Raw genomic sequence first — 25,705 nt, forward strand, 5'->3', positions numbered from 1 at the left:
TGAATCTCTGGCCTTGAAAGCCTGACCCAGGGGTGTTTACATTTCATGAGGGAGTCATCAGACTCCTAGAGACAACTTTTTACAATCCAATAGATAAGGACCAAGTATTAATTAAGCTCCCTGTAGAGAAGCTGAGAAAGAGAGTGGGGGAAATTAACCCTTTCCCCAGGTGTTGGTTCTTTATCATAAGGTTATTAAAATTTCACTTTATTATCAAGTTTGGTTTCTCCATCACAATAGAACTAATATCAAATATTGACTTATTTAGAAATCAAAGGGGACTTCATAATATGATAGTTTGTTTTTTTTTTTTTTTTTGCATTTTAGAATAGGATTTTTTTTTTCCTTCTATAATGGTATAGGATACTGTTGAAGAATAAGGAAATGTATAAGTTTTGCAATTTGACAGTTAATTTTAGTGAGGCTGAAATATCTTTTATTAAATTAAAAAATAGCATTTTATTTATTTTTCATTTATAAGCATACAGAAAAATGACATGAATCCTGAATTGCAAAAGAAAAAAATCATCTGGAAAAAGCTGATGCTGATTTCCAGACAGGTTATGATAGCACTTTCAGCTTTATATTGACAGTCATTTTTTTTCTCTATCCAAGGACACTGATGAATCAAAATTATGTGAATGAAATTTTGATAATAATGCAACAAACCATATGTTCCATCATTTTTTAAAGAAAAAAAATAAAACTGCATTCTTCTCTAATCAGTTCTTCATTATTACAGAAATGGAGCTCTTAGTTATATACCTTTGAAATGCAAATTTTGATACTTCCCTTTGTCTGATTAATAATCACAGAAGTGTCTTTGAAAGCTATCCCATGAGCTTCACTGCAAGCCTCTGTCTATTTAATCCCCTGTAGTAGAAGAAAAAGGGAGCCCTGAGCCAAACACCCAAGCTGTCTGTCCTGCATGCTACTAGGGCAGGGGCACTGTGGCCAGCTGAGATGCTGTTACTCACAGAGGTGCTGCCTTTCTCTTTACTCTCTTGCCTCCTGGATTCCTTGCTTCTCTCTGGGCTCCTCCCTAGCCTTCAGGCAACGTTTGGGTGACCCATGAAGAAATGGAAAATCTTGCAGCTCCAGCAAAAACGGTTAGTCTTTACCGCTTTATTGAACCTGAAGGAAAGTTATTTTACTGCTATTTGGATTTAAAAACTAATTTGTTTGAGGTTGCTTTTATATGGCATGCAAAGATAACTAATATTTTTGTTACAATTTTATTTTACAACACTGATTTGACGTATTTAAATGAAACAGTGTTGGATTGCCATAAAGTAGCAAATGTCGTAAGTTTGTAGTATGCCAACAATAAATACTTGCCATTGGATACGTTAACAGGTCTCAGCATGTTACCAGTCCAAATTAAGCTTGTTATAGAAAAGTTTAGATTGAATCCTCATTTAAAAAATAATTGTGTAGTCTCTTATGCTTTAGCATCTCAGTTTTTCAAAAGCACAGTTTTTAATTACTTCTTGGGACCTCTACTTATCAATTTTTAAAACACAATGTTATACATAGTCACTTTTCATATAAAGTAGCAAAGTTGGGCACATCATATATTTTAACTTTAGCCACTTCTTTTTTAATTCAACGTCCTTTCAGTTTTATCTCTATTTGGAACATTGATTTTCTAGAAGTTTATGATGGATAAAATGAAATTTCAAATACTAATTTCATTTTTTGGTTTAGTTTTGTTGTACTTGATTTTTGTTTTATTTTGTTGGCTGTTGTTGAAATCCATTTGATTACCACAAAGTATTAAAAATACAGTTACTCTTTTTGCTTCAGTAATGTATTTTGTGTAATATTTCTCTATCATATATATGTAATTATATATTATCAGAAGTTTGTATTATAGCACATTACATTTGAAAAATTATATGCTGAAGAATTAAGTAGATTTGGAATGACCAGGTCAAATGTTTGCAATATCATGAAAATCCATTATGTATAAATGTATTTAAAATTAAATTAGAATTAATTCAGAGCTATATTATTGCCCTGTATTCCCTCTTGATCTGGGAAATTAATAGTTGTACATTGTAGTAAAAATCTCTATATATGCTTATGTAATGATAACATTTTATATAAAAATGTTACTTTTGCTAGGAAAAATTTCTGTATTCATTTGAATTTCTGTATTCATTTGAAATTAACTTATATTTACCTGCTTTATTAATCATTTCCTGCTGCTAACACAGAAAGAATCTGAGGAAGGAAGCTGGGCCCAGGTAGGAAATTTATATGCTTTAAGCCAAGTATCATTTAGTAGGCTATGAGGATAAAAATTAGGAAACTACCGTAAGTCATATTTGAAATATTTGAAATTTTTACTTATCTCAATATTAAGCTGATATGGATGCTTAAATCTATGTTACATGTGTCTTTTTTAAATAGGATATTTTGCAAATAATATCATAATCATTTCATAACTGGTTTCTATGGCAAGGTAATTTTATTTCTTCCCCAAAGAATGATCTGTAACTTCAGTATCTCTGAAATCACCCCTGGATGTATTTTAACAGGAATCACTCAAGTTGGATCTATGGGGGGAAATTTAAAAGGCTAATTTGGAGTTCTATAAGCTTTAGGGTATCCTGTAGAGTGTATAAGGACTGGGGCTCATACAGGTGTATGAGGGACAGGTGTCAGCACTGCAGACTGCATGTCAAGAAGACACTGTCTTTTACTACAGTGACCACAGGCAATAAGCATCTATGCTTTCAATAAACATGTTTGTAAGGAAGCTGCACATTTTCTACAGTATTTCTAGATGTTGGATAACTAAAGAATAAACGTGTTATGATCAGTGTGATTCAAACATGAACATAAGAAAAGTTTGAGTAATATTATTAGGACCTATATTTAAGCATATTGTCATAACTTAGAATTGCATTGAATTTTGATCTTATTAAGAGTTTTATCAATTTTAAAAAAAGGAAGCTCCTAGATTTTCACTAGGTGTATAAGTTAGAAGTGTGAATTCCTGGTTTGATTTTTATGCAGTAAAAAAACATGTATAAATAGAATTTTATAGGAAATTCTGTATTAAGAGAGAGAAAAAATATCCTTTAAAAACTGAGTTTAGTGGTGATCGTTGATTTGATTTTTATTTTAGTTGTTGTACCAGTATTTGGCAAGTTCAGTTCTTATTATTATATTAAAGAATTAGATTGTCTTTCATAGTTTTGAATCATGCCCTGCTTCTTTAAGTACAGTTTAAATTGATTGATTTCTAGAAAGAGCTTCGATTATGGTCTTTATGAAATGCTACCCACATGCTCTTCTAGGGAATAATAATTTTGATTTAATGCTTCAGCACTCTGTCTGCCTAACCTCATTGCTCTTTTCTCTATTTGTTGAAACTTTAATTTCATATCCAGGTTCACTATTACACTGGCAATGGTTGCATTGAAAAGAGGGAAATGTTGGAGTACTGGCTGACAGATATAAATAAAGTTAAATGGACTGATTAATATAAAGAAGGAATCTTGAAGCTCAAAACTCATAGTATATCTCTAATTCGAATTTATTAACAAATTACATATTTAGACAAAGTGTAATTCCTTTTGATAATGTAAAGTGGGCAGTCAATTATGTTCTATAGGCAAATAATTTGATAAATGTAGTCTGAGTTCCATTTTGTATGAAAGTAAGTTGAATATTTATAGGCTTAATATTATTTCTCCAGTGTTTTCATGTCAGAGTAATTAAATATCAGTTATAATAATGGATAATATCCTCCAATTACCATCTCACTTTATTGGTTAAGAAACTTGACTGCTATAAAACAATTCTAGTGTCCTGTTTTTCTACAGACCCTGGCTTATGGAGACATGAACCATGAATGGATTGGAAATGAATGGCTGCCCAGCCTGGGGTTACCTCAGTACAGAAGTTATTTTATGGAATGCTTGGTTGATGCAAGAATGTTAGATCATCTAACAAAGAAAGATCTTCGTGTCCATTTAAAAATGGTGGATAGTTTCCATCGGTAGGTGTTTGCCAAAGAATATTAAAGTGAAACAATAAATAATGTGTATGTTATTAAAACAAAAATAGATGTTAGACACATAAAAATGTGCTATTCAAAATATCTATGTTCATCTACTTGGAAAAATATTTCCAGGCAGCAGGGGACAGAGATTGCAATGTAGAGCTGTGTTTGTATTATATACCCAAAATTTGTGGAAATATGCCAACAGAAAATTTCATTTTCATAGAGCTTAAGTTGATTTTGGGGGCCTGAATCTTTAGGAAATTCCATGTTTGTAGTTTTTCTAGGTATATATATATATATATATATATATATATATATATATATATATATATCAACTTTGACTTGATAGGCACCTTCTCTTTGTGTCCTCATGTGATCTTTCTTCTTTGAGTCCCTGCTAATGCTGTCTCTGTCCACATTTTTCCTCTTATAAAAACACCAGTCATTAGATTGGGAACCACCGTAGTGGTTCCATTTAATGTAATTACCTTTTTAATATCCTCATCTCCAAATACAGTGACATTCTCAAGTACTGGGGATTAGAGCATCATTGTATGAATTTGGGGAAAACATACTTCAGCCCAGGTGCAGGTTTCCCTCCCTCCCTCCCTCCTTTTCTCCCTTCCTTCCTTCCTTCCTTCCTTCTTCTGATTCTGAAATATTTAACTCAACATTGTTTTATTAAAATGCAGAGCTTAGAAATGCATCTAACATTTACATGTCACCTGGCCTATATATATATATATATATATATATATATATATATATATATATATATATATATATATATATATATATATATATATTTAAATGTGTGTATTCTTTAACACTTAAATTTTACCAATAGCTAATGATTGTGCTTCTAAACCTAGATATTCTTTTTTTCTATCACACTGCCATGGGCCTTATATCTAATATCACAAAAATCTTCTAGTTTCTTCTCTCTGAACATCACTAAAGTCAGGATTTTCATGGCTGTTCCCCCTTAATTGGTTTTCCTATCCCCTGGGATTACCTATTTTCCCCATGTCCTTTTTTTTTTTTTTTTTTTTTTTTTGCCATGAGACCTTTCTTCTCTAATTGCAGAGCTCTCCTGGAAACACCCCACTCTGCTTATATAACAGTGTTCCTCCTACATCCTGGCCTGGGTTTACATTCTGGAGGGAATACCTCACTGTCACAACACCTTTGACATTCATCTGCAAGCCTGTGTTCGTGATGCTGCAACATTTTCCTTAATAACCCTTTTCTTGCTACCTGATCTTTTAAGGATCAATGTTCTGCTCTTCCTTTCCACATAAAGTCTCAATATCTGCTGACTCTTTCTCCCCTGTAATACTCGGTTATCAGAGTTGTTGACTGTTCCTTTTCCTATTTTTTTCTCTATTGTATTACTGAAATTACTCATGTCTTGTGCTTATTTTCTCCTCAGCTTAAGAACAGGGTATCCATTTCTAACAATTTTCCTTGTATCTCCTTCAGGTGACTTTAATTTTTTTTTGTAAATGAGTAAAATATGAATTTGTTAGCACATAATGTAGAGAGACCTAAATGGAAGGCAAAGACGTATAAATGAACAACATGACCCAGGTTATTTTCAAAGCTGTATTTCTTATTTTGTAAATAATTTTTCTCCTCTTTAGAAAGAAAATGCTTTGTAAGCGTTGTGTGCCTAGAATAATTATAAACTTATTTCCTTCCAATACTAGAGGACTGAATTGGAAATGTAATTTATCGACCAGATGCCCTAAGAAATTGTGCATAGTGTTGCCTAGTATTCAGCAAAGGAAAGTCTCCACCTGCTGAGTAAATTTAATGTGTTATTTGTTTTAATAACAGAACAAGTTTACAGTATGGAATTATGTGCTTAAAAAGGTTGAATTATGACAGAAAAGAACTAGAGAGAAGACGAGAAGCAAGCCAACATGAAATAAAGGGTAATATGTCTGTCTTTCATATCAAATTCCTTTTCTCTGATGTTTTATCTTTTCTTTCTTTCTTTTTCTTTTCTTTTTTTTTTTGGTATATACATTGCAATGGTCATTAAGTAGCATACCTTTTTGGTTAGAAGTGTCATTGTCATTTGTTTTCCTAATTATAACACAGGAAAGGAAATTGTCACATTATAGAGTGAATATTTCATTTGGGACATATTATTGATTTTTTTGAACGGAGATTTATCACTCTGGACCTGTTAATTTTGTTTATATTGAAAATATCTCCATGCAGATGTTTTTGTCAAACTTTTAATGGAACACTGTTGTTATGATTCAGAGAAACATGGATATTTACTCTTTATTGCAATTCTACCTTGACTTACATAATTTAAATTTTCAGCATCCCCAAATTTTCTTTTGGATGATAATTACACATATAGAAGCTTTTCCCCTAGAAACTAGATTAGTGAATCAATAATTTTAGCTGAGCATGGTTTTAGGAACATTGTTAATTCTGCAACTACTCTGTATACAAAACTAATTAATTCAAATACCAAGAACCACATATTGCAGATGTATTGAGAAGTATCATATTTAATAATTAAACATTGCATTAGTTTTGTGTTACTATAACAAAATACTTGAATGTATGTTGAAATTACTGGTTAAAGATATTTTTCTGTATATGGTTCATTGAAGAGTAACTAGACACACATGGATTTCTCCTAACACTTCATTGGCTCATTACTGAGGAGCAAGAAAGTGTTTTTCCATTATCAAAATCGAGTTGTTTGATTTTGTTTCATTTTGGAGACCCAGGAAATTGGAGGTCTTTTTCAGCACATTGTTCTTCAGTTGAATTGAAATTTGGAAACTAATGGACCAAAGACAGACTCCCAGAAGGCAGTGTGTATTTGACCTAACAAAGGGTGTTTCAGCTCACAAATAGATTTTGCCGATGGGAGACCACTTTCTAGTTTTCTTCCTGAAGTATTTTTTTTTTCAATCAGATTTTATAATGCCTTGTTTCACCACCTGAAATGCTTCACATATAGATAGATCTAAAAGAGAAGAATTACCCATTGGGCTCTATACCAAATGTTATATTAGTATTTGGCAATTGCTGGTTAGAGTGTAGCCTTGAGAAAAACTGCCATGATTCACTATGATTATATACAAATAACTCCATATGCTAACTAGCAATGAGTGAGATCATAAATAGCCTCTATTTCCTATAATTGATCTGGTGGCATTTACAGGAATAACACTCAACTGTAACTAGAGGTCTTGGTTAATATCTGAAGTGTTAATTAACCCTGACCTTAATAAACAGCTTTCTAAAGTGAAAAAAGTATCAAGAATGTACTAACATTTAATTTGTTGCTAGGAAACAGTCAACATTTATTGTTTAGGTCAAGAGGATTCCTACAGAACATTAAAGTCAAGGCACAAATTATGCCTGAAAACAGGTTTATAGAAAGGGGCTCTGATTTACAAAATGAAAAAAAGAGTATGTTGCTCTTCTGAAAAAGTTGAATTAATGCTTTATTTGTCTTTACCCACAAAATGTACTATTTTATGTATTTGACCACTCTTGATTACAGGTATTACAATGGAAATTTTGATTGACATATATTTGCAGAAAAATTATGGCAGCCTAACATATCTTAGACTACCAAAACATTAACCCAATTCTAGAAAAGAACAAACACTTCTAACTCATAACTCTACCTAGGAAAAAGAAAACTGGACAATTCTTAGTGTGTTTTTGATGAAAATATTTCCATTAATCTTTAAAAATAATGTTGAATTTAGTAAAATCACACAGAGAACTGTTGCTGCCACCCATACCTACCTGCCCAGCTTTTAATGTTCAAGTGCAAGATAACCAGTAGTTCAAAGAATCAGTTGCAGTCAACAGCAGCTGATAATGTAACCAAAATATAATACTAACCAACTCACATCTCATTTTCTGAGGCTTCACACCTCAATCGAAAAAGCTAATGCAAACTCAGAGGAAAACCTGCACTTCAGAACTCATCACTGGAGACCCAGCAAACTTATAACATAAAATTCCCTATTTACTAAAGGTCAATGAGAAATTTGACCTCCTTTGCTTTGCTAACGACATGGGAAAAGAAAAAGAAAAAACTCTGAAAGGGACAATAAATATCCTACTTCCTGCAAAAATTCATTCTGCTCTGGATGAAATAGGTAGTGGTAAAAAGACTGGGAAGCAGACATCCCTCACCTGTTCTTTATGGTTAAAACCAAAGAAAGACTTAGCACCTTTCTTTTCAAATGAGATTATTCCAAGCCAAATCAGAAGTTAAGTAAAGAGATGGGGGTAGATACATCTGTAGTTTTCAGATCATATACAAATGCTTTATCGGCATCATGGATGAACAGAAACAAAAAATAGAACACATTTAAGAAACTTCTATTTATGACTATAATGAAGTACATTGAATAAAACAAATTTTTAACCAATAACAAATAGAAAGGATAGATAAATCAATAAAGAGCTATTTAAAGGTAGTGGAAAGCAACTCAGACAACCAGGACTAGAGATCTTGGACAAAAGAGAAAATGCATAGCTAAATGGTAAACCAGACATCCAGGACTGCTTCTTCCCAGTCTCATAGAGCACGAGGAGAAAGGGGGTTGAAATTCAGAGGTGCCAAACTGCCAGGTTTGGAGGAATCAAGAACCTGGAGATAAGCTTGACATTTGTTACAAATTTTCTCATGACACATTGGTGAACTTTTAAGAGGAATAGAATTGGTGACCTTTTAAGAGGATTAGAATTAGAAGAAAAAAAAATTGATGTCTGGCATTCGACTTTAAAAATCAAACAGTTCAGGTAATGGTGAAAAAGAGGAAGATCAGGAGAATAAAATCAGAAAATAAGAAGATATAGTCTGCAGTTGACCTTGACACTGTACTTCCCCTGACCCCAGACATGAACTTTAAAACAACTATGATTAGTGTGTTAGGGATCATTACTTTACTTCTTTAATGTTAAACAGAAGAAAACTCAAGTTGGTTCTAAATGAATGCATTAGGACAAATTAATAATGCCTTTGAAAAAATTAATATAAAATATTCTTCCCTCTTCCTGCAAATTCTACCTTGATTTTATAGAAAATGGAAATAGGGGAAAGTAAACAGCCACGGCTGAAAAATGTTTCTCAAAATATTTTTAAGCCTTTTCTGAAAAAGGTATAAATTTCAATCAGAAACAAAAATTAACAGGAACACTTACTTTAATACAGGTAATCTTTTCCTTTCTACAAGTAGGAAAAATATTTCAAAGTTTTTCATTGACCCATATCCCTTAAAAAATTTTATTTTCTATGGAGCTTTATGGTTCTTCTGACTATTTTATTAGTTTGCATGTTACATTCTGCCAACTCATAATGAGAATAAATAGAAAAGAAATGATAAAATATGCTTTTCTAATTGTTCATCTAAAAAAATGAACATATGACATTTCTCTGAAGGTTTTATTTTTAGCAAATAGAAATATAAGTGTTTTGTACCTCAATAAGCTACTAATTTTTCACAAAAGCAAAACAACTTGCAACTTGACCAGTACTTGATTTTTGGATTAGTATGTTATTGGAAATAATAAATTAAAAATATTAGGGTATCAGTGTACTTAGTCCCTGTTATTATTTTACTGTTCTTTTTGTTTTATAAATTACTCTATGTGAGAATAAAAATCATTGAGTGTATATGCAATATTTAAGTAGTGGTTAATAAATATTTCTGATGAGGAACAACAGTATTAGATCTTTTGCTGCTTACTCTCTCTGTGTTATCAAGACACAAATAAGAAATGTCTCCCTCAGGTGGTAAGAACATTGAACTTCAGATGGACTCCTAGGGCTGTAGTATGAAAATAAGAAACTTTGTGACATGTTTCAATAAGTGTTGTTGTTTCAGTGATAGGAAACATTTTGAAAATGACAACTTTGTTTCTGGACTAGGTGCCTTAGGGAGTGGGCCAATCAGCATAAATGTGACTTGGTCGGATACCTGTGGTTTGTTTCAACCAGAGGTTGTCTTCACTGAACAAAGTACTGCAGGCTAACAAGATGCATCTCTTTCCCCAGATGTGCTGGTATGGAGCAATGATCGAGTTATTCGCTGGATACAAGCAATTGGACTTCGAGAATATGCCAATAATATTCTTGAAAGTGGCGTGCATGGCTCACTTATTGCCCTGGATGAGAACTTTGACTACAGCAGCTTAGCTTTATTATTACAGATTCCAACACAGAATACTCAGGCAAGCCCCTTTGTGCTGAAGTCTCATTGGTCTTGGTTAATGTAATGACAAACTTAACTTTTAGAGGAAAAATGCAGCTCTGTGTTCACAATTCTTGTTTTTTAAATTAAACTTATTTTTAACTGATACAATAAAAACATAAAAATCATACATACTAATGGGGTAATGTGATGTTTCCATATATATTATACTGTATAATATTTAAATCAGGCTAAACATATGTATTTACTCAAACATTTATCATTTCTTTAGGGTGAAAGTATCTAAATCATTTCTTCTTGCTTTTTGAATTTAACAATAGCACACCAGAATATCTTGTATCTTTGTAGTTGCAACTTAGCACCCATTAATTAACCTTCCCACTCCCTCCCTATACTTTCTTCAGTCTCTAGTGGCCACAGACTACACTCAACTGCTATGAGATGAACTTTCTTAGATTCCACATATGTTGAAGATCATGCAATACTTGTCTTTTGTGCCTGGCTTATTTCATTAAACATATTCATAATTCTTAGTAAAAGTTAGCTCAATCTTTGAAATGTGTCACCAAGATATTAATTTCAAGCTACTAGATTTCTAGCCAAAACAAAATCATAAAATTAAACAAGAAGGGTGTTGAAGGTTTTCTAATTTCTTCCCTGAATGCCAAATTCCCAAAACAATATCCCTGACAGATGACCATCAGTTTCTTCCTCTCTGATAGGCAGTTCTTTCTATTAAATTGTCTGAATTATGCAGACACTTCACATTGGGTATGCCAGTGATTACCAAATCCAGATAATTATTTGAATCAGTGGAGTTTCATTCAAATTAAAAGTAATCTCTCCAATCTACATCACATCCCTCTAAGAAATCAGTTATGAAGGAATAGGGCACAGGGATTTTTAATATCTAAACTGTCTCAAAATGACTGTTGGCCAAATTTGAGAAGTACCTGCATAACTCTGATAAAAATTTATAGTCCAACTTCACTTTTTCTTTTGTTTTGAATATTTCAAATTTTATATGAGATACTCAATTGAAATAAAGTAAGAAAGTGGGATCAAAGATTATTGATCTCAGAAATAGATATGAGACAATCTATCTACTCTTCCATGGACAAAAGAAAATGGCCCTCACTAGTATTTACAGCTAAAATTTGCAGTGACTTAAAGATATGGAGAAATAAAATCCTCAAGATCCCATAACAAAACTGCAGTTTGTAATGCATTCTCAGATAAATATAATGTATGTAATTTCTTTTTTAAGTAAAATGTGATTTCATTGATGGTAACTCTAACTTGTTGTCAACAGGCAAGGCAGATTCTTGAAAGGGAATACAACAACCTCTTGGCCCTGGGGACTGAACGACGACTGGATGAAGTAAGTTCTTACCCAATATTCAAAAGGGACCTTACCTGGCGGCACAAAGCCCTGCGTTCAATGCCCAGGACCCCAGAACAAAAACAAAAACTGATCTGGATCTTCAAGAGCATAGGAAAAATGACAGAACATCCTTACTTTTAAGGAATGGTCCTTGGAAATTAACAAAATACTTGTTTTGTGGATAGAATCTAAATTTTTCCTCATGATTAGTCTTAAATATCAAATGATATTATTTAGTTTTGGAAAGAACATTATGCATTCATAAATATATCACTTTAGCACTTAGAAACACTGAAAAGTAATTCAAATGGCAATTTTTTTCAACATGAATGACTAAAATATTGAGCATTTTTTTTTAATTATAAGCAATTGAAACATTAACATTGATAAGTTCAGCTTTTTAATAAGAAGATTCTTGTTTCTTAAATATTATTTCTTCTCAGAAAATATTAGGATATTAAAGTAAAAAAAATTCAATAAATATTTTCAATAAACATTCTATGTTCAATAAATTAATCTTTTCATTATTTTAGAGATCAATATTGCATTTTCCATAAAAATAAATGAAATAACTTTTAACAATCAAAAGATTTGAAAGCTATGTTCATGCTAGAATCCATATACATATGAGATATATATATATATACATATTTATATGTATATATGTTTAAGCTATATGGAAGACAGTAAACACATAAGAAACCTCCTGAATGAATGAATGTGGGAGGTATAGTAAACCCTGTGATTGATAGAAACTTTTAGTAGTCCTGAGTTTTTTGCAAAAGTTTTCTAGAAGTGAAAAGGAAACCTTATTATGAGATAGAAAATACAGAGATACATAATTCTATGTTGCAAACTACAGGTGTTTCTTGGCTATAAAAGTAGGCTGTTTAAAATGATTTTTGTGAATGAACTAGGAAAATTCTAAAATAGGGCAAAAATTCTATATTCAAATGGGCAAGGCAGATGATCTTGATATTATAAAACCCATACTCTTCTTTATGGAGGAGATTATGGTAAATAATATATATTCTATAATCTAACTTTTAATAAATTCATTCTTTTGTCCAATCAGGATATTTATCAATTTTTTTTTAATTTTGGGATTTTTTAGTTGTAGTTGGCAATATCTTTATTTTATTTTTATGTGGTGCCTAGGATCGAACCTAGTGCCTCTCACATGCTAGGTGAGCACTCTTCTGAGCCACAACCCCAGCCCCTTAACAATATTTTTAAAAATTCATTTAATACTTAATTGATTTTAGTGTTAAAAGTTTTTTAGCAGTATTTTTAGTACCTATTCTAAATTGCTGATTCAAAAAGGTAGTCTGATGAACTCCTACACTTTAGAATACAATTTTCTTATTTAAAATTAGAAAGGAATAACCAAATTATTAAAGATCTAGCCTATTGCTACATTCTAAAATGTGGATTGGCCTTAGGACACTGTCTTGGTAGAGACAGCAGCCTACATGGGATATGATGTTGCATCCTGAGGGTAATGAACAAGCAGCAAGTTCTGTTAAATGGGATGTGACTATCTGCTTTAAAAATAGTCAACCTCTTTTATTTATTTTTAAAAGCACAATACATTATTTTATTATTTAAACCCTATAGTCTCTTTTGTTCAACTTCTTTTTGAAAGAACAAAGATAGCCAAACAACTTGCCTAAAATCATAGTGGATTTATTTCTTGGACTTTGCTGATCACATTCATATTCAACTGAAACAGTCTGAGAAGTGCTGATATACCTTTGTGGGCTTTAATTATAAAGATATCTTTTAATCCCATCTCATGAAAGTGTTTTTTTTCTCCCATGACATTGTTGCATTGTGGCATTCTGTAGTAAACATACAGTATGCTAAATGACCAGATATAAGGAGTCAAATAAAACTCAACTTATTGACTAATTTTGAAGCCCTGAATACATATGTTATAGGAGTTGCATAACCCTACAATGCAATGTAGGGTTTAGTAGAACTGAGGGATATTTGTACTTAAGGCTAGCTTAATTCCTAGCTTCTTAATTCCTAGCTTCTCTAGGAATTCAAAAGTCTGAGAGGCCATAACCATGAAATTGTTTCTTTTCTTCATTTACAAACATTTGGAGATCTAAGCAATATTAAACACAATAGTTGAGAACAAGAATGGCAGACATCTTTTAACTAAAATTTGGTTATCAACATGAGGTATTTTAACAATGAATATATGTATTAATTTATTTTCAATGCCCCACATTGACTTTAAATGTCAGTTAGTTAAATTGGTAGTCTATTAAGAATTCCATATAAACCAGGAGTGGTGGTGTACCTGTAATCCCAGCAGCTCAGGAGGCTGAGGCAGGAGGATTACAGTTCAAAGCCAGCTTCAGCAATTTAGCAAGGCCCTAAACAACTTAGAACTTGTCTCTAGATAATTTTTTTAAAGGGGTGCTAGTGAAGTGCCTCTGGGTTCAATCCCTGCTACCAAAAACAAAACAAAACAATACTCCCAAGAATTCTTTATATTGTTGTTCATTTCTAACAATGAAATTTGAGCTTAAAATCAATTTCCCACATTGACTTTAAATGTCAGTTAGTTAAATTGGTAGTCTATTAAGAATTCCATATAAACCAGGAGTGGTGGTGTACCTGTAATCCCAGAAGCTCAGGAGGCTGAGGCAGGAGGATCACAGTTGAAAGCCAGCTTAGCAATTTAGTAAGGCCCTAAACAACTTAGAACTTGTCTCAAGATAATTTGTTTTCAAGATGTTTACTTTAAAGATGCCAAACCTTAGATTCACAATCACATGGAAAGTCCTATAAACACATTCCTGCTTCAAATCTCCTAATTCCTCATTTTGGAATCCTTTGAGCTCTGGAGATTAAGCATAACTATTCCATTTGTATACTCCATGGACTGAGTACAAGTAGTCTGTTACATGTTTCTAGGCACACAGTTTCATGTACCTGGACTAGTTGCTTGTTTTCATAACAGCACTTTCTGACTCTGTACCTGCAGACTGATGACAAGAATTTTAGACGTGGCTCAACCTGGAGAAGGCAGTTTCCTCCTCGTGAAGTACATGGAATCAGCATGATGCCTGGATCCTCAGAAACCTTGCCAGCTGGATTTAGGTTGACCACAACATCGGGGCAGTCGAGGAAAATGGCCACGGATGGTACAGTAGTTTTGTATTTTGGCTTGTAAAGTTAAATGCTCGTTTAGCAAAAGCAAGTGTAATTCTCTAACCTCGCATAGCTTTGTGGAATTAATTCTTTTCTTGAGTTGGTTTGCTCTGCTTGAAATTTACTTTGCTTTCATCAAAAGCCAGACATTTTGTAAACTGCTAATGCATGAACTCATGGCACTTTATTCATATTTTAAAAATAATTTATAGCATCCTAAAAAGACTGGCATTGGCTAATGTTCACTCTAGGAAGCATAAAAGACATCTGCATGACTTGTGTTTCTTTACTCTTCCATTCCCAAAGCAAATAATTTGTTTAAGGTAGTGATTGGATTTGGACATGGTAAATGGCAATTAACCCCACTGAAACCTTGCATGTTTAAATACTGCAAGTTTTGTCATATTAGAATCCAGAGCATCAGAATTTTTACCTCTGACCAAGGCCAGAGGCCTTAAATAAACCAGCACAGTCATGAGAAGAGAATTAAACACAAAGCCAACAGTAATGTCCCAATAGAATTTCCTTCAGTGGACATTAGACTTTTGCTATATAAGGAAAACAGTCATTCTGGAGAGACAACAGTGAAATTGTAGTCGCAAAATGATTTCTGTTTGTTAAACATCAAAGAAAAATATTATAAAAATATTATCTCTTTATTAATCACTGAGAATCATTATTTCTCTTCAAGGTCACAGCTTAAAAATTAGTTTCAGCATAAACTATGGTCTTCTCATTTCTTATATCTAATTAATATCTTCACATTTTTTATATCTTATTAATATTGTGGAACATGATAGCAAAATTCATGTGGAATTTAGCATGATTAAAATTAGCATAGAAGTTCCTCAATACTTGGAGAAAAACACAATTCACCATGCTGAATTCTCTGAGCCACTTCCACAACCAAAACAGAAGCACCCTGGGGAGCTGTCTTGTTGAGATTTCTTCTAAGGAGGAATACATGACCACTGGAAAGTTCCATAAATTACATTGGGATACATTTCCATTAGCAACTGGGTCTAGAGAAGAGGAACGTGAGTGGCTTACATCTGAAACAAAGAAGGTCTGCTAATATGTTCAGTATCCCTTTAGGCAGAGAAAAGAAATCTTTCTCATCTGAAATCTCGTACTCAATCATCCAAGAACCTCTAAAGCCCTTTTCTCCATTTGCAGTTGCTTCATCAAGACTGCAGAGGTTAGACAACTCCACTGTTCGCACATACTCATGTTGACAAGCCACTCAAAGGAGGCAGCACTGACCTGCTGTGAGTAGTTTCCCTTTGGCTGACAAACCAGCAAAAGAAAAAAAAAAAAAATGGAACCTACATAGACTAGTAAATAGGTGCTGTGCCTTTTGGTATGGCCTAGCAGTACAAAGGGGAGATAACCCCTTTCAACTGATAGAGGGGGGAAAGGAATCTTCTTTTTAACTCTTAGTTTGGTATTTCCTATCACCACCTGTCTGCTATGGTTGAAAGGTCTGTCTGTTGGAGGCCTATCAGTTAGTTATTACACTCGACTGGTGGTTAACCGTAATGTTTTCTACTTTTCAGAAGGATTTTGAACTGATTCCCATAGCATTTTATTAATAAGATTTTGGCACTTAAAATTTAAACATTTTAAGTGACTATTTTATAATAAGGCAGCCAAAGTAGGCAGATGGGAATTTAAGCAAGTTCTTAAGAGTCACATAGTGGCAGAGAGAGGAAAATGACTTAGAAGTGTTAAAACAAAAGTAGAAACTGAAAACGTTGAACTCTCAATATGTTGCTTTTCAGTGGTGTGATTTATATTTGTTGAAGACAAGTATGAATTTTATTAAATACTTGGAGCCCATAAGATAGGACTAAAATGAAATTAATTTATAAGAATGGAAGATAGAAACAGCCACAAACCTTGTTGTATAACCATAATATGTAGTGTATTTTTGTTTAGATAAATACCAGATGAAACTACTTCCAAATCCACACAAAAGGGCACTTTATTGAAAAATAATTTTATAACAAAAACCATATTTTCCTAGTGTCAAATGTTCACATATTATTTTGACCTAAAACAGCTTTATTGAAATACTCTAGAATTTTCAATGAATTAATATTTTGGAAAAAAAAAAAAACTTTTGAAAGCAATATTTAGAATGAAATGTGTGCCCAGGGGTGGGACAGGAAGCAGTAGTAGGTACCAGCAGCTCACCTTGTGGTGTTAATTCACTGCTCTAACCCAAAAGCTCCACAATCAGCTGGGCTCTTGGGCCCAACATGGAGCTGATATGCTGCTTTATTTGAATCACTATTTGAAACCAATAAAACAAAAAACATCCAGATAAGAAGTTTAATTTCAGAAAGTACAACCATACCATTAAAATCTTAATTATGGCATACAATTTGGCATATAATTAGGCATGATCTAAAGTATATAATAATTTGGCTGAACAAAAGGCTTTCCAAAATACTGTTTATAATTGATTCTACATGCAATAATTTCCTCAGGAATCGAATATTTCATTAATTCACAAATGACTATTTAGTATGTTCAATAGTGCTTGCTTCTCAGCTCTTGACTGATGGGTAGAATTACTTTTTAACTATTTGCAATGTGTTTTCTTTCTTTTTTTTTTTTTGTGCATGGCATTCTGGTTCACATTTTGTACTTTCTTCCATTAAGTGGGATATAATGGTATTTATTTACAACTAGTAAATCCAGAACAATCGATTTTATTTTGGTGAAACAGCACCTTTGTTATAATTCAAACCATACTATTTACTGTTTCTTTTGTTTCAGTAAGAATAATTGTGAGCATTTCTTAAGCATATTATGGCTAGGAAGAAACTTTGATGCCATACCACTGTCACAGAGCCTTGAAATCATGTTGTACCTATCATCATTATGTTTTCATCACAATTAAACAAAATAATCTTTTTAAGAGCTCTAAAATATATGAACTAGAAAATATAAATCTCTTCCATTGAATAGGTCAACTGAACCCAGTGCATAATTAGCATGCTGTCAAATTTCAGAAGGCATGCTGACATTTTATGTGACTTCCTTTGTTTATGTTACTTCTATAGTTTCCCCAAAGTTGAGCAAATCCTACTATTTTAGTTCCTTGCACAAAAGTGGACAAGATCACTTGATACTGATGTCCACTATGGTTTAGGTCTTAGATGATGTTCTTTCCATTACATGGTAGGACAGGTGTGGGCAGGATACATGGATGTGCATCAGAGTAGGGAACTGGATTCACCAGGCCAGGACCTTTCAATGAACTAACCCTGTTCATTACATATTTTAGATGTCGTGTTTTCAGTCTACTCTACCTAAAGTGCATCTAAAGTACTCCACCATCTAAGAAGATGAGCAGTGAAACCTCTGTGAAGACCGAATTCGAAGGAAATAATGACAAGTCGTGATTTATTAAAAATAAAATGTGATTCCGGGGGTTATCAGATATCAAATTTGATTAGTTTACTACAATTGTAATAAAATGCTTAAGTCATTTGAATAAGAAGCATCATCCACATCATAAATTCTGTACAACAGATGCTTTTATGAAATGGAGCCACTTGTTTTTCATGTTGTAATATACTAGGCATTTATGTATTACTGTGTATTTCTTTTTAAATGTGTAAGTCTTATGTAAATGGATATAAATATGATTTTTTTAAAAATAAAATATATGGTTCATGGAGTCTTGAGTGCAAACATTTGACAATTCCAAGTACTGTTTGTATTTTACCATTTCACCATTTTTACAGTTTTTGAATTGTAACAAGTCAAATCAATATGTTTCCTCGAAGCATGTTTCATGCTTCAACATGTTTCTCCTTCAAGTCTGTTAATCCTTAAAGCTGAATACCTGCCTCTGATCATGTAAAAAAGAATGATTTAACCTGGAACTGGAGCCAAAAATGACCTTTAAAGGCAATCAGGGATGTCCTTATCTCTAGAAATAGCACTGTGATGGCTTGATCTCCTTTTCAATACAAAACAAAGCCAAACTGTTTACGAGTCAAAAGCAATTATTTAAACAAATTTATATTAAAAAAAATCTTCTCTTGTTACCTGTGGACCAAGAAAAAACAAAACAAAACAAAAAAAATAAAACACTTCTTTCCTAATAAACACATGTTCATTCAAATACCTTGAACCGTCAGCCCACACTGGACAGTGAATGTCAACCACAGCAGAGACTGAGGCTCATTTCCACTGGAAAAACAGAACCCAGATATCCTTCCTTTTTGTCAATGGAACAGAGCATTTGCCAGACTCATGACTAATGTTATAAGCTTTTAGCCAACATGGCCTTCTTGTGACTTCCCTGAAGTCAGTTTTATCAGAGGAAATAAACAAAAGGCAGAATGGTTACATATATAGTGTATAAAAAGTATAGAGGAGTAATCTCTTCCCTGTGGCTTTATTTGGTGGTGTTATTGTTGTTTATTCTTTGTTTATATGGAAGATTTCAAAGTAAAATCTATTTAATAATACCATTTATCTAATTGCTGATTTTCTGCTGCTTGATCTTATTAAGCGCAAGACCTGTCATTAGTAATTTCTTTTTGTACTTTAATTTGCTGTTTGCACGTACATTACATTTGTTTTGATGTCTATTTTTGTTTAACAGATACAGTCAAAAGGTAATGGTAACAGAAACCCTCTCCATTGTCAATAAAAAAATACTTCCAGTTCTCTGTTTAAGCTTTATTTTCTAGTAACATAAAATTTGACAATTTATTTGAATTATAATGGATATCACTCTTTCAGTTACTCTCAAATATTTAACTTCAAAAGTAAGTCCGCCACTAGAGGGAGTACTAAACTAGCTTATGGACATGATTTTAAATTTTCTTAAAATGCTGGTTGAGCAAAAAACAAAGTAAAATATCTAAACTCATCTAAAAATGGGGAACTTGATTCATAAAAATGAAATGTGATATAGATGCTATGATATTAAAATATTAGATATAGATTTGCATTTACTCTTATACACCACTGTGATAGCTTTCACTCCAAAGAAATACCTGCAAAATGAATTTATAAAGGGAAAAAAATTTTTTTTCAGTTCACAGTTTTGGAGGCTCCAGTCCAAGATTTGGCAGAGCCATTGCTTTGGGCCTCTGGTGGGTATGCCGGATGGCACCTTTGGTGCATGTGGAAGAACAAACAGCTCACCTCAAGGTCAGGAAGCAAATGAGAGAGGGGGAAAGGGTTGGGTCCCTGCAGCCCTCTTTGTGTTCATGCTCCCCACCCATGACCTAAGGACCTCACACAAAGCTCCTCCTCCCAAAGGTGCACACCAATTTCCAAGATACCACCCTGGGGACCACACCTTTAACACACAAGTCTTTGGGGGACACTCAGTATCCAAATTGGAGCAACTAGTCAGTTTCTTCTTTTTAGAGATCAGGTAAGATATATTAGTCATTTATAACAAACCCTAACATATATTGATGCCAAATCCAGCTACTTCTCTCAAAAAAAAAAAAAAGTATAAAATAAGCTGCAATTTATAAGATAACATTCTGCCAGATTCTAAAACCATTTAAAGGATTGACCTTAGAAATTCGGTGTTCTTTTGTGACACCAAACATTGTGAATTCCAACATTTCAAATGATCAAATCAGAACCTTTCAAATACAATTTGATATTAACAAAACTTCTTTTTAAAAGGCAAGGCAGGTCTCATTTGGTTACATTTAATATATTTTCATGAGAAAAATAATTAATTGTGAAACATTTTTCTATAGATTTTGAAAAATTTATTTTGATTTTTCTAATTTCTTATAGTATAAAGTGTCAGGAAAAGACCAAAAGTAGATCATGCAGAATTTATTTTACCAAATATAAGTATGATTGCATTTTTTAGTAACATTAAGTTAGTGTATTTAAAAGTACATTTAATTCACAATATTTTAGGTTCTATGTAGTAAAAGAGTTTTGTGGTCAAGTATTAAACTAGAAAATTCCTTTATTTTCCTCCCAAATTATAAGAAGTCTGATGACTTGAGTATATTCTTATTGACCAATTTTTAATCACATGAATGTAATAGTACTTTCTCTGACCCTGCAAATGGGATAAATGTTCTCAATGAGAAATAACTACTTCCTTTGGTCTTATGCACTGTTTTCCATACCCATTTAACTAGAAAATAAACCAAGTCTTCTTGCTGAAATGTCCCTTCACATTTGGTTGCCAGGAAAAATGTACAGGAAAACAACAACAACAACAAAAGTAAACTTTACACAATTCTTGGACCTGCCAGAGTTTGTAACTTGCTAATGAACAATGATACACCTTCAGTTAAAGAATTTGCTATTTCAAGTTAACTGACTCATGTGAAAAAAATAAGGAAATACATTTTAATGCTGATATTAAAAATAGTTTATTTATAAGTACTACAGTTGTGATAATTGATAAAATGCATCCAATAGAAAAGATATTTCAAAGAACTCAGCAGCTTCAAGTTATTAAATGTCTATATAGTTAGTTTAATCCTGATACTAAAGTAATTAAAGTCATATATACTTTTCAGGACTTACAATCAAGAAGGGAGTTGAAGCAAATAGGAATTTCCTTTGAGAAGCCATTTATTTTTTAACATACAGTCCAAAAGGAGCTAACATTTTCAGAATGTTTTTATATAGGTTGTAAATAAACTTTACAACACAAACAATAAACCCTCATCTATTATATCTCACGTATATTTCATTTACCTGGACTATTATGTTAGAAAGATCTGCTCTTAATAACAATGTTTCCAAAGGACTGAAAAATTGAGAAATACTTTGAGAAACTTCCAAGATTCACTGGGCATGGTACATGTTTTGTGATTAAATGTATTCTTTGATAACTGATGCATTTAGAACCCTAAGTAAACAAAATAGCTAATCATCTATTTTTATCTATTGATTGGTACATTACTGTAAACTTACTAAAGACTCCTTTTCAAATTCTTTTTAAAAGGATTAATAATTTTATAGAAGTCTAGAAGGAGAGATGTGTTTGGGCATAATAATTTTCAAATGAATTATTTATTTAAGAATTAGAATTTTCACATGAAACAATGGATTTTTGATTTCTTTTAAAAATCAGAGGTTCTTACAATAGGGGATCTTTTTCCCTCCTGGGCCATATTCTGCTGGGACTGGGTAGAGGCTGTTCCCTTGATGGAACAGATGCTCTCCAGTCTCCACCAAGCCTTATTTTCCTGAAACTTGAGATAAATGGCTCAAACACACATGAAAAGATCACTGGTGTTATAGTAACTCCTTGAAAAGTCCCTTGATCTTTAACTTATTGAAAAAGCCTTTCGAATTCTTCTTTAAGAGTTTTCTTTGCCACTCTACTCCATTTGTATATCATTTCCTTGATTCCATAGGAAATTGGAGTCATTAAAAAGTATACAGTCAAGTAAGCACCTGAGACATGAGTGGGACTTCTCAGGAGGCCTCAGCTCCATGATGAGAAGATGGGACGGAATGACTCTAGGGTCTCTGCCAGACCTGTGACTTCTTTTGCCGAACTGAAAGATGAGCTGAAGGCAGGGCTAATATTCCTGGCCACCCTCCTTCCCTGGAGACTCATGTGGCTAGACAGGTCCTCCTACCTAGATAAAATTTGTCCATCTGGATGACTACCTAAAATTCCCCATTCATCTTATTTCATTTAACACAATGTGAGTATCTGAAGAATATTAGGACATATTCAAAATTTCTATAAGAAAAAAATTATTTTCTAACCTTGACTTGAATATTTGAATGTAGATCAAAGCTGTGGATTTTTAACTTCAGGAATTATCTATATGAGAGGCATTTTCAGTTCATGTGTTTTGGGGGAGTATAACTTTTAAAAAATCATAGAATACATAGATTTTTCTAAAAGTGCTAGACAGCACATGATGAGCCATTTTACAGGCAACTGACAATGATATCAGTTGTGTCAAATCAAACAGAAGGTACAGATTTTTTCACTCATCTTGCTTAGACTACTTTAGACCAAGCTTTACAATTCACATTTCAACTGGCAAGTAATTTCTATTTAAATATTCATTTCTGGAAAACAGCTCAAATAATACCAACTAGACTATTAATTCAAAGTTGGAAAACAAAAAAATGTCATGATGCCTGCTTTAGCACTTCTTCTATGTGCCCAAAAATGCTGGGGTCTTCAATTGTAGGAGTTACCTAGAAAGAAATTCAGTGTCAGAGAAACGCTCTTCCTTGAACCCTTTTAATGATCTTTATAATGAAAACAATTATATGCAGTGTTGTATTTCTATATCATCTTAAATTATAACGCTTCTGTTAAAAATATACAAATGAGAAACTTTGGACTTGATATTTAAAAATGTATGTATAGTCTTTCGGAGTAACAAAATAAATGGTTTAATTAGCAAAACTATTGGTCCTAGGATGGTACTTTCTCTGGAGTTCCTTTTCAGAGCCTTTCTGTATATTTCCATAGGGAGTTTTATTTTTTTTTTCTTTTTGACATTTATTCATGCAAGTACACCTTACTGCTGCATTGGCTTTAATTAGATATTATTGATAAAAATATGTGTACTTGTGTACAAGTAATGTGCATACAGATTTAAAGACTATATCAGTCTAAAGATTCCTAAAATAATTTTCCCTTCAAATAGAAGACATAATTAGGACATACATCAATTAGAAAGTTTTTTTTCATTTTAATTGACTTTAATGATTATTGCTCATCTGCAAGGATTAATATTGCATTCATTAAAAATCATTCAATACAAAATGAACTTTTTCCTCCCAAGTTGCTCTCCACATGCTCCCTCTGATGCCAGACATTTTCCACAGTGTCCTTTGTTACATGGCTTGACAGAGACGGAGCCCTTACCTATTATTCCTATGGACACAGTAATAGCTATGGGATCAGAGGGCCGACCAATTAAAAAGTTTTAAGCATCTCTTACCAGCCTCAAATATTTTGCTTTCTCATTCACTAATAACCATTAATGGCTGGAATGAAGGAAAATGTACTTTAAATTCAACATGATCCAGTTTCTACAAGTATGTTTGAATTTAACTAACATAATAACTGATAGAAAAATATTTTCACATGGATTCCTATAATCAAAGCATATGATTTTAATTAATCTGCCTTTCTTGCTCAAACCCTCATTCCTACAGAGAGGAAATATGCGGTTTCCCTTTTAATATATTTTTAAAAGTCAGTCTAGTATGTTTTCTATGGATACAATTCATGCCGGAGAACATTTTTAAAGAGTTTTGCTGATGCCAAAGAAATGGTGAAAAACATTTCAGAGCTCAGACTTAAACATCCTTGGTCACTTACCTTATAAGGCTTGCCATTGACGAGGGCAGATAGAGTAGATCTCGGAATTTTTCCAGATCTGGTTTTGGGTAACTGTTTGACAAACACTGCATTTCGAAAAGCAGCCACAGGGCCAATGCTCTGTCTAACATGTTTCACAATTTCTTCCAGAACTTGTTCCTCTGTTGCATTTATGTCTAGGGAGGAGTTTGAGATAGTAAATACAGAATTAACCTGAGTTCATCATTCAGGCCCAAACAACCAGGAAGGACAAAGGTGCCTCACCTTTCTTCAACACACAGAGTGCAAAGGGGACATGACCTTTCAGAGGGTCTTCCTTGCCAACCACAGCACAGTCTGCCACAGTACCATGGGAAAGAACAGACTGCAATGAGAAAAGATAATCTCAGAATATATATATATGTGCATATATACGTATACATAATTTTAACATAGAAAAAAAAGTAAATGTCAGAGAACCCCAAAATCCATAGCTGACTGCCTGAAAATCTACTGCAAAGTCACATCATTATTACTGAGGTTAGGAACCCTATGGTAGTTACTAAAGGCTGACAGTAATTAAAATAAATTGCTTAGCTTACCTGGAAAGGAAGGGAATTGTTTCTTCATCTTAATTTTTTATTAATGAGGTCAGAGAAAATTTGCCTTGGAAACCACACGTCAACAAAGTACAACAGGCCTCCTCAAACAGGGGGCCTCGTGGTGATATGATGTTGATGTGGCTACCAAAGGACAACTTTTAAAAGAATCCAGGTCAAACAAGGAATTCAGTGTACAATGACCAGAACATTCCATTCCCCAAGTGGCCACTCAATAAGAAAGGATTTTTCCGGGATTTGAAAGAAGAGGCTGGGCATGAAAGACGTCCCCACACCAGATAAACATCACCGATGAGAAGCCATGTGGCTTACCCTCAGCTCTCAAGGACTTGCTCAGCAGAGTCACTATCAAGAATCCTAGGAATCCAGAGATAACCACATGAAATACAGATGCTTAAGGTCAGAAAAACTTCTGCTGTCATGGGATTTTTAAAATGCATATTCAAAAAATCCTCTTCTGAGGGATTACTTTATATTGCAGTGTTTTCAAATGTCTAATGGCTTGAGAGAACAGCAACAAACTTGATTCCAGCAGTTCACTCAGCAGTCTTTCTTCTTTCTTCTATTTATTCTTTCAACAAATATTTACTGAATGTCCCTGGTGTTGTAGAACTACTGTACTAGGTTCAGTAGAGAGAAAGAATAGACAGAGTATCACTTCATGGTATTTAAGTCTTATAGGGAAGACAGATATTAATACACACTCATGAATATTTATCTTTCATGAAGGTTTAAATACAAAGTGGTGAATTGAGCTGCTATAAACTGATGGGCTGTGTCACTGTAGTAAGCCGATTTTAACTCCTTTGGATATATACTGAGGAGTGGTATAACTGGGTCAAAGGGTGGTTCTATTCCTAGTTTTGTGTCGAATATCCATAAAGCTTTCCAGAGTGGTTGCACCTATTGGCAGTCCCACTAGCAATGTATGAGTGTCCCTTTGTCTCCCACATCCTTGCAAATATTTATTGTTACTTGTATTCTTTGTAAATGATTTGT

At 33.1% G+C, this 25,705-nt stretch overlaps 2 protein-coding genes across 16 annotated transcripts in view; one reads left to right on the forward strand and one right to left on the reverse strand.

Moving 5' to 3' along the window:
* Positions 1-19,006, forward strand: part of Ppfia2 (PTPRF interacting protein alpha 2) — a 441,884-nt gene extending 422,878 nt beyond the window's left edge. For 5 of the 14 annotated variants that reach the window (XM_058585759.1, XM_058585763.1, XM_058585758.1 and 2 more), the window contains 9 exons: positions 1,047-1,109; positions 2,220-2,249; positions 3,819-4,012; positions 5,858-5,955; positions 10,074-10,249; positions 11,543-11,611; positions 14,616-14,775; positions 15,959-16,050; positions 18,078-19,006. In XM_058585759.1, coding sequence (XP_058441742.1) covers positions 1,047-1,109; positions 2,220-2,249; positions 3,819-4,012; positions 5,858-5,955; positions 10,074-10,249; positions 11,543-11,611; positions 14,616-14,775; positions 15,959-16,017 — 849 coding nt within the window. In that variant the 3' untranslated portion in view covers positions 16,018-16,050; positions 18,078-19,006. The remainder of the gene's footprint in view (positions 1-1,046; positions 1,110-2,219; positions 2,250-3,818; positions 4,013-5,857; positions 5,956-10,073; positions 10,250-11,542; positions 11,612-14,615; positions 14,776-15,958; positions 16,051-18,077) is intronic. The other 9 variants (XM_058585760.1, XM_058585770.1, XM_058585767.1 and 6 more) reach the window with 5 other exon arrangements.
* A 2,146-nt stretch (positions 19,007-21,152) lies between these two features.
* Positions 21,153-25,705, reverse strand: part of Acss3 (acyl-CoA synthetase short chain family member 3) — a 180,322-nt gene continuing 175,769 nt past the window's right edge. For both annotated transcript variants that reach the window (XM_058585772.1, XM_046465088.2), the window contains 3 exons: positions 24,372-24,471; positions 24,108-24,283; positions 21,153-22,969 (listed from right to left, as the gene is read on the reverse strand). In XM_058585772.1, the coding sequence (XP_058441755.1) occupies positions 22,901-22,969; positions 24,108-24,283; positions 24,372-24,471 (345 nt within the window). In that variant the 3' untranslated portion in view covers positions 21,153-22,900. The remainder of the gene's footprint in view (positions 22,970-24,107; positions 24,284-24,371; positions 24,472-25,705) is intronic.

Source organism: Marmota monax, unplaced genomic scaffold, assembly GCF_021218885.2.
Source record: "Marmota monax isolate L192 unplaced genomic scaffold, Marmota_monax_Labrador192_F-V1.1 WCK01_AAM20220418_F8-fsc00146, whole genome shotgun sequence".
Taxonomy (NCBI): Eukaryota; Metazoa; Chordata; class Mammalia; order Rodentia; family Sciuridae; genus Marmota; species Marmota monax.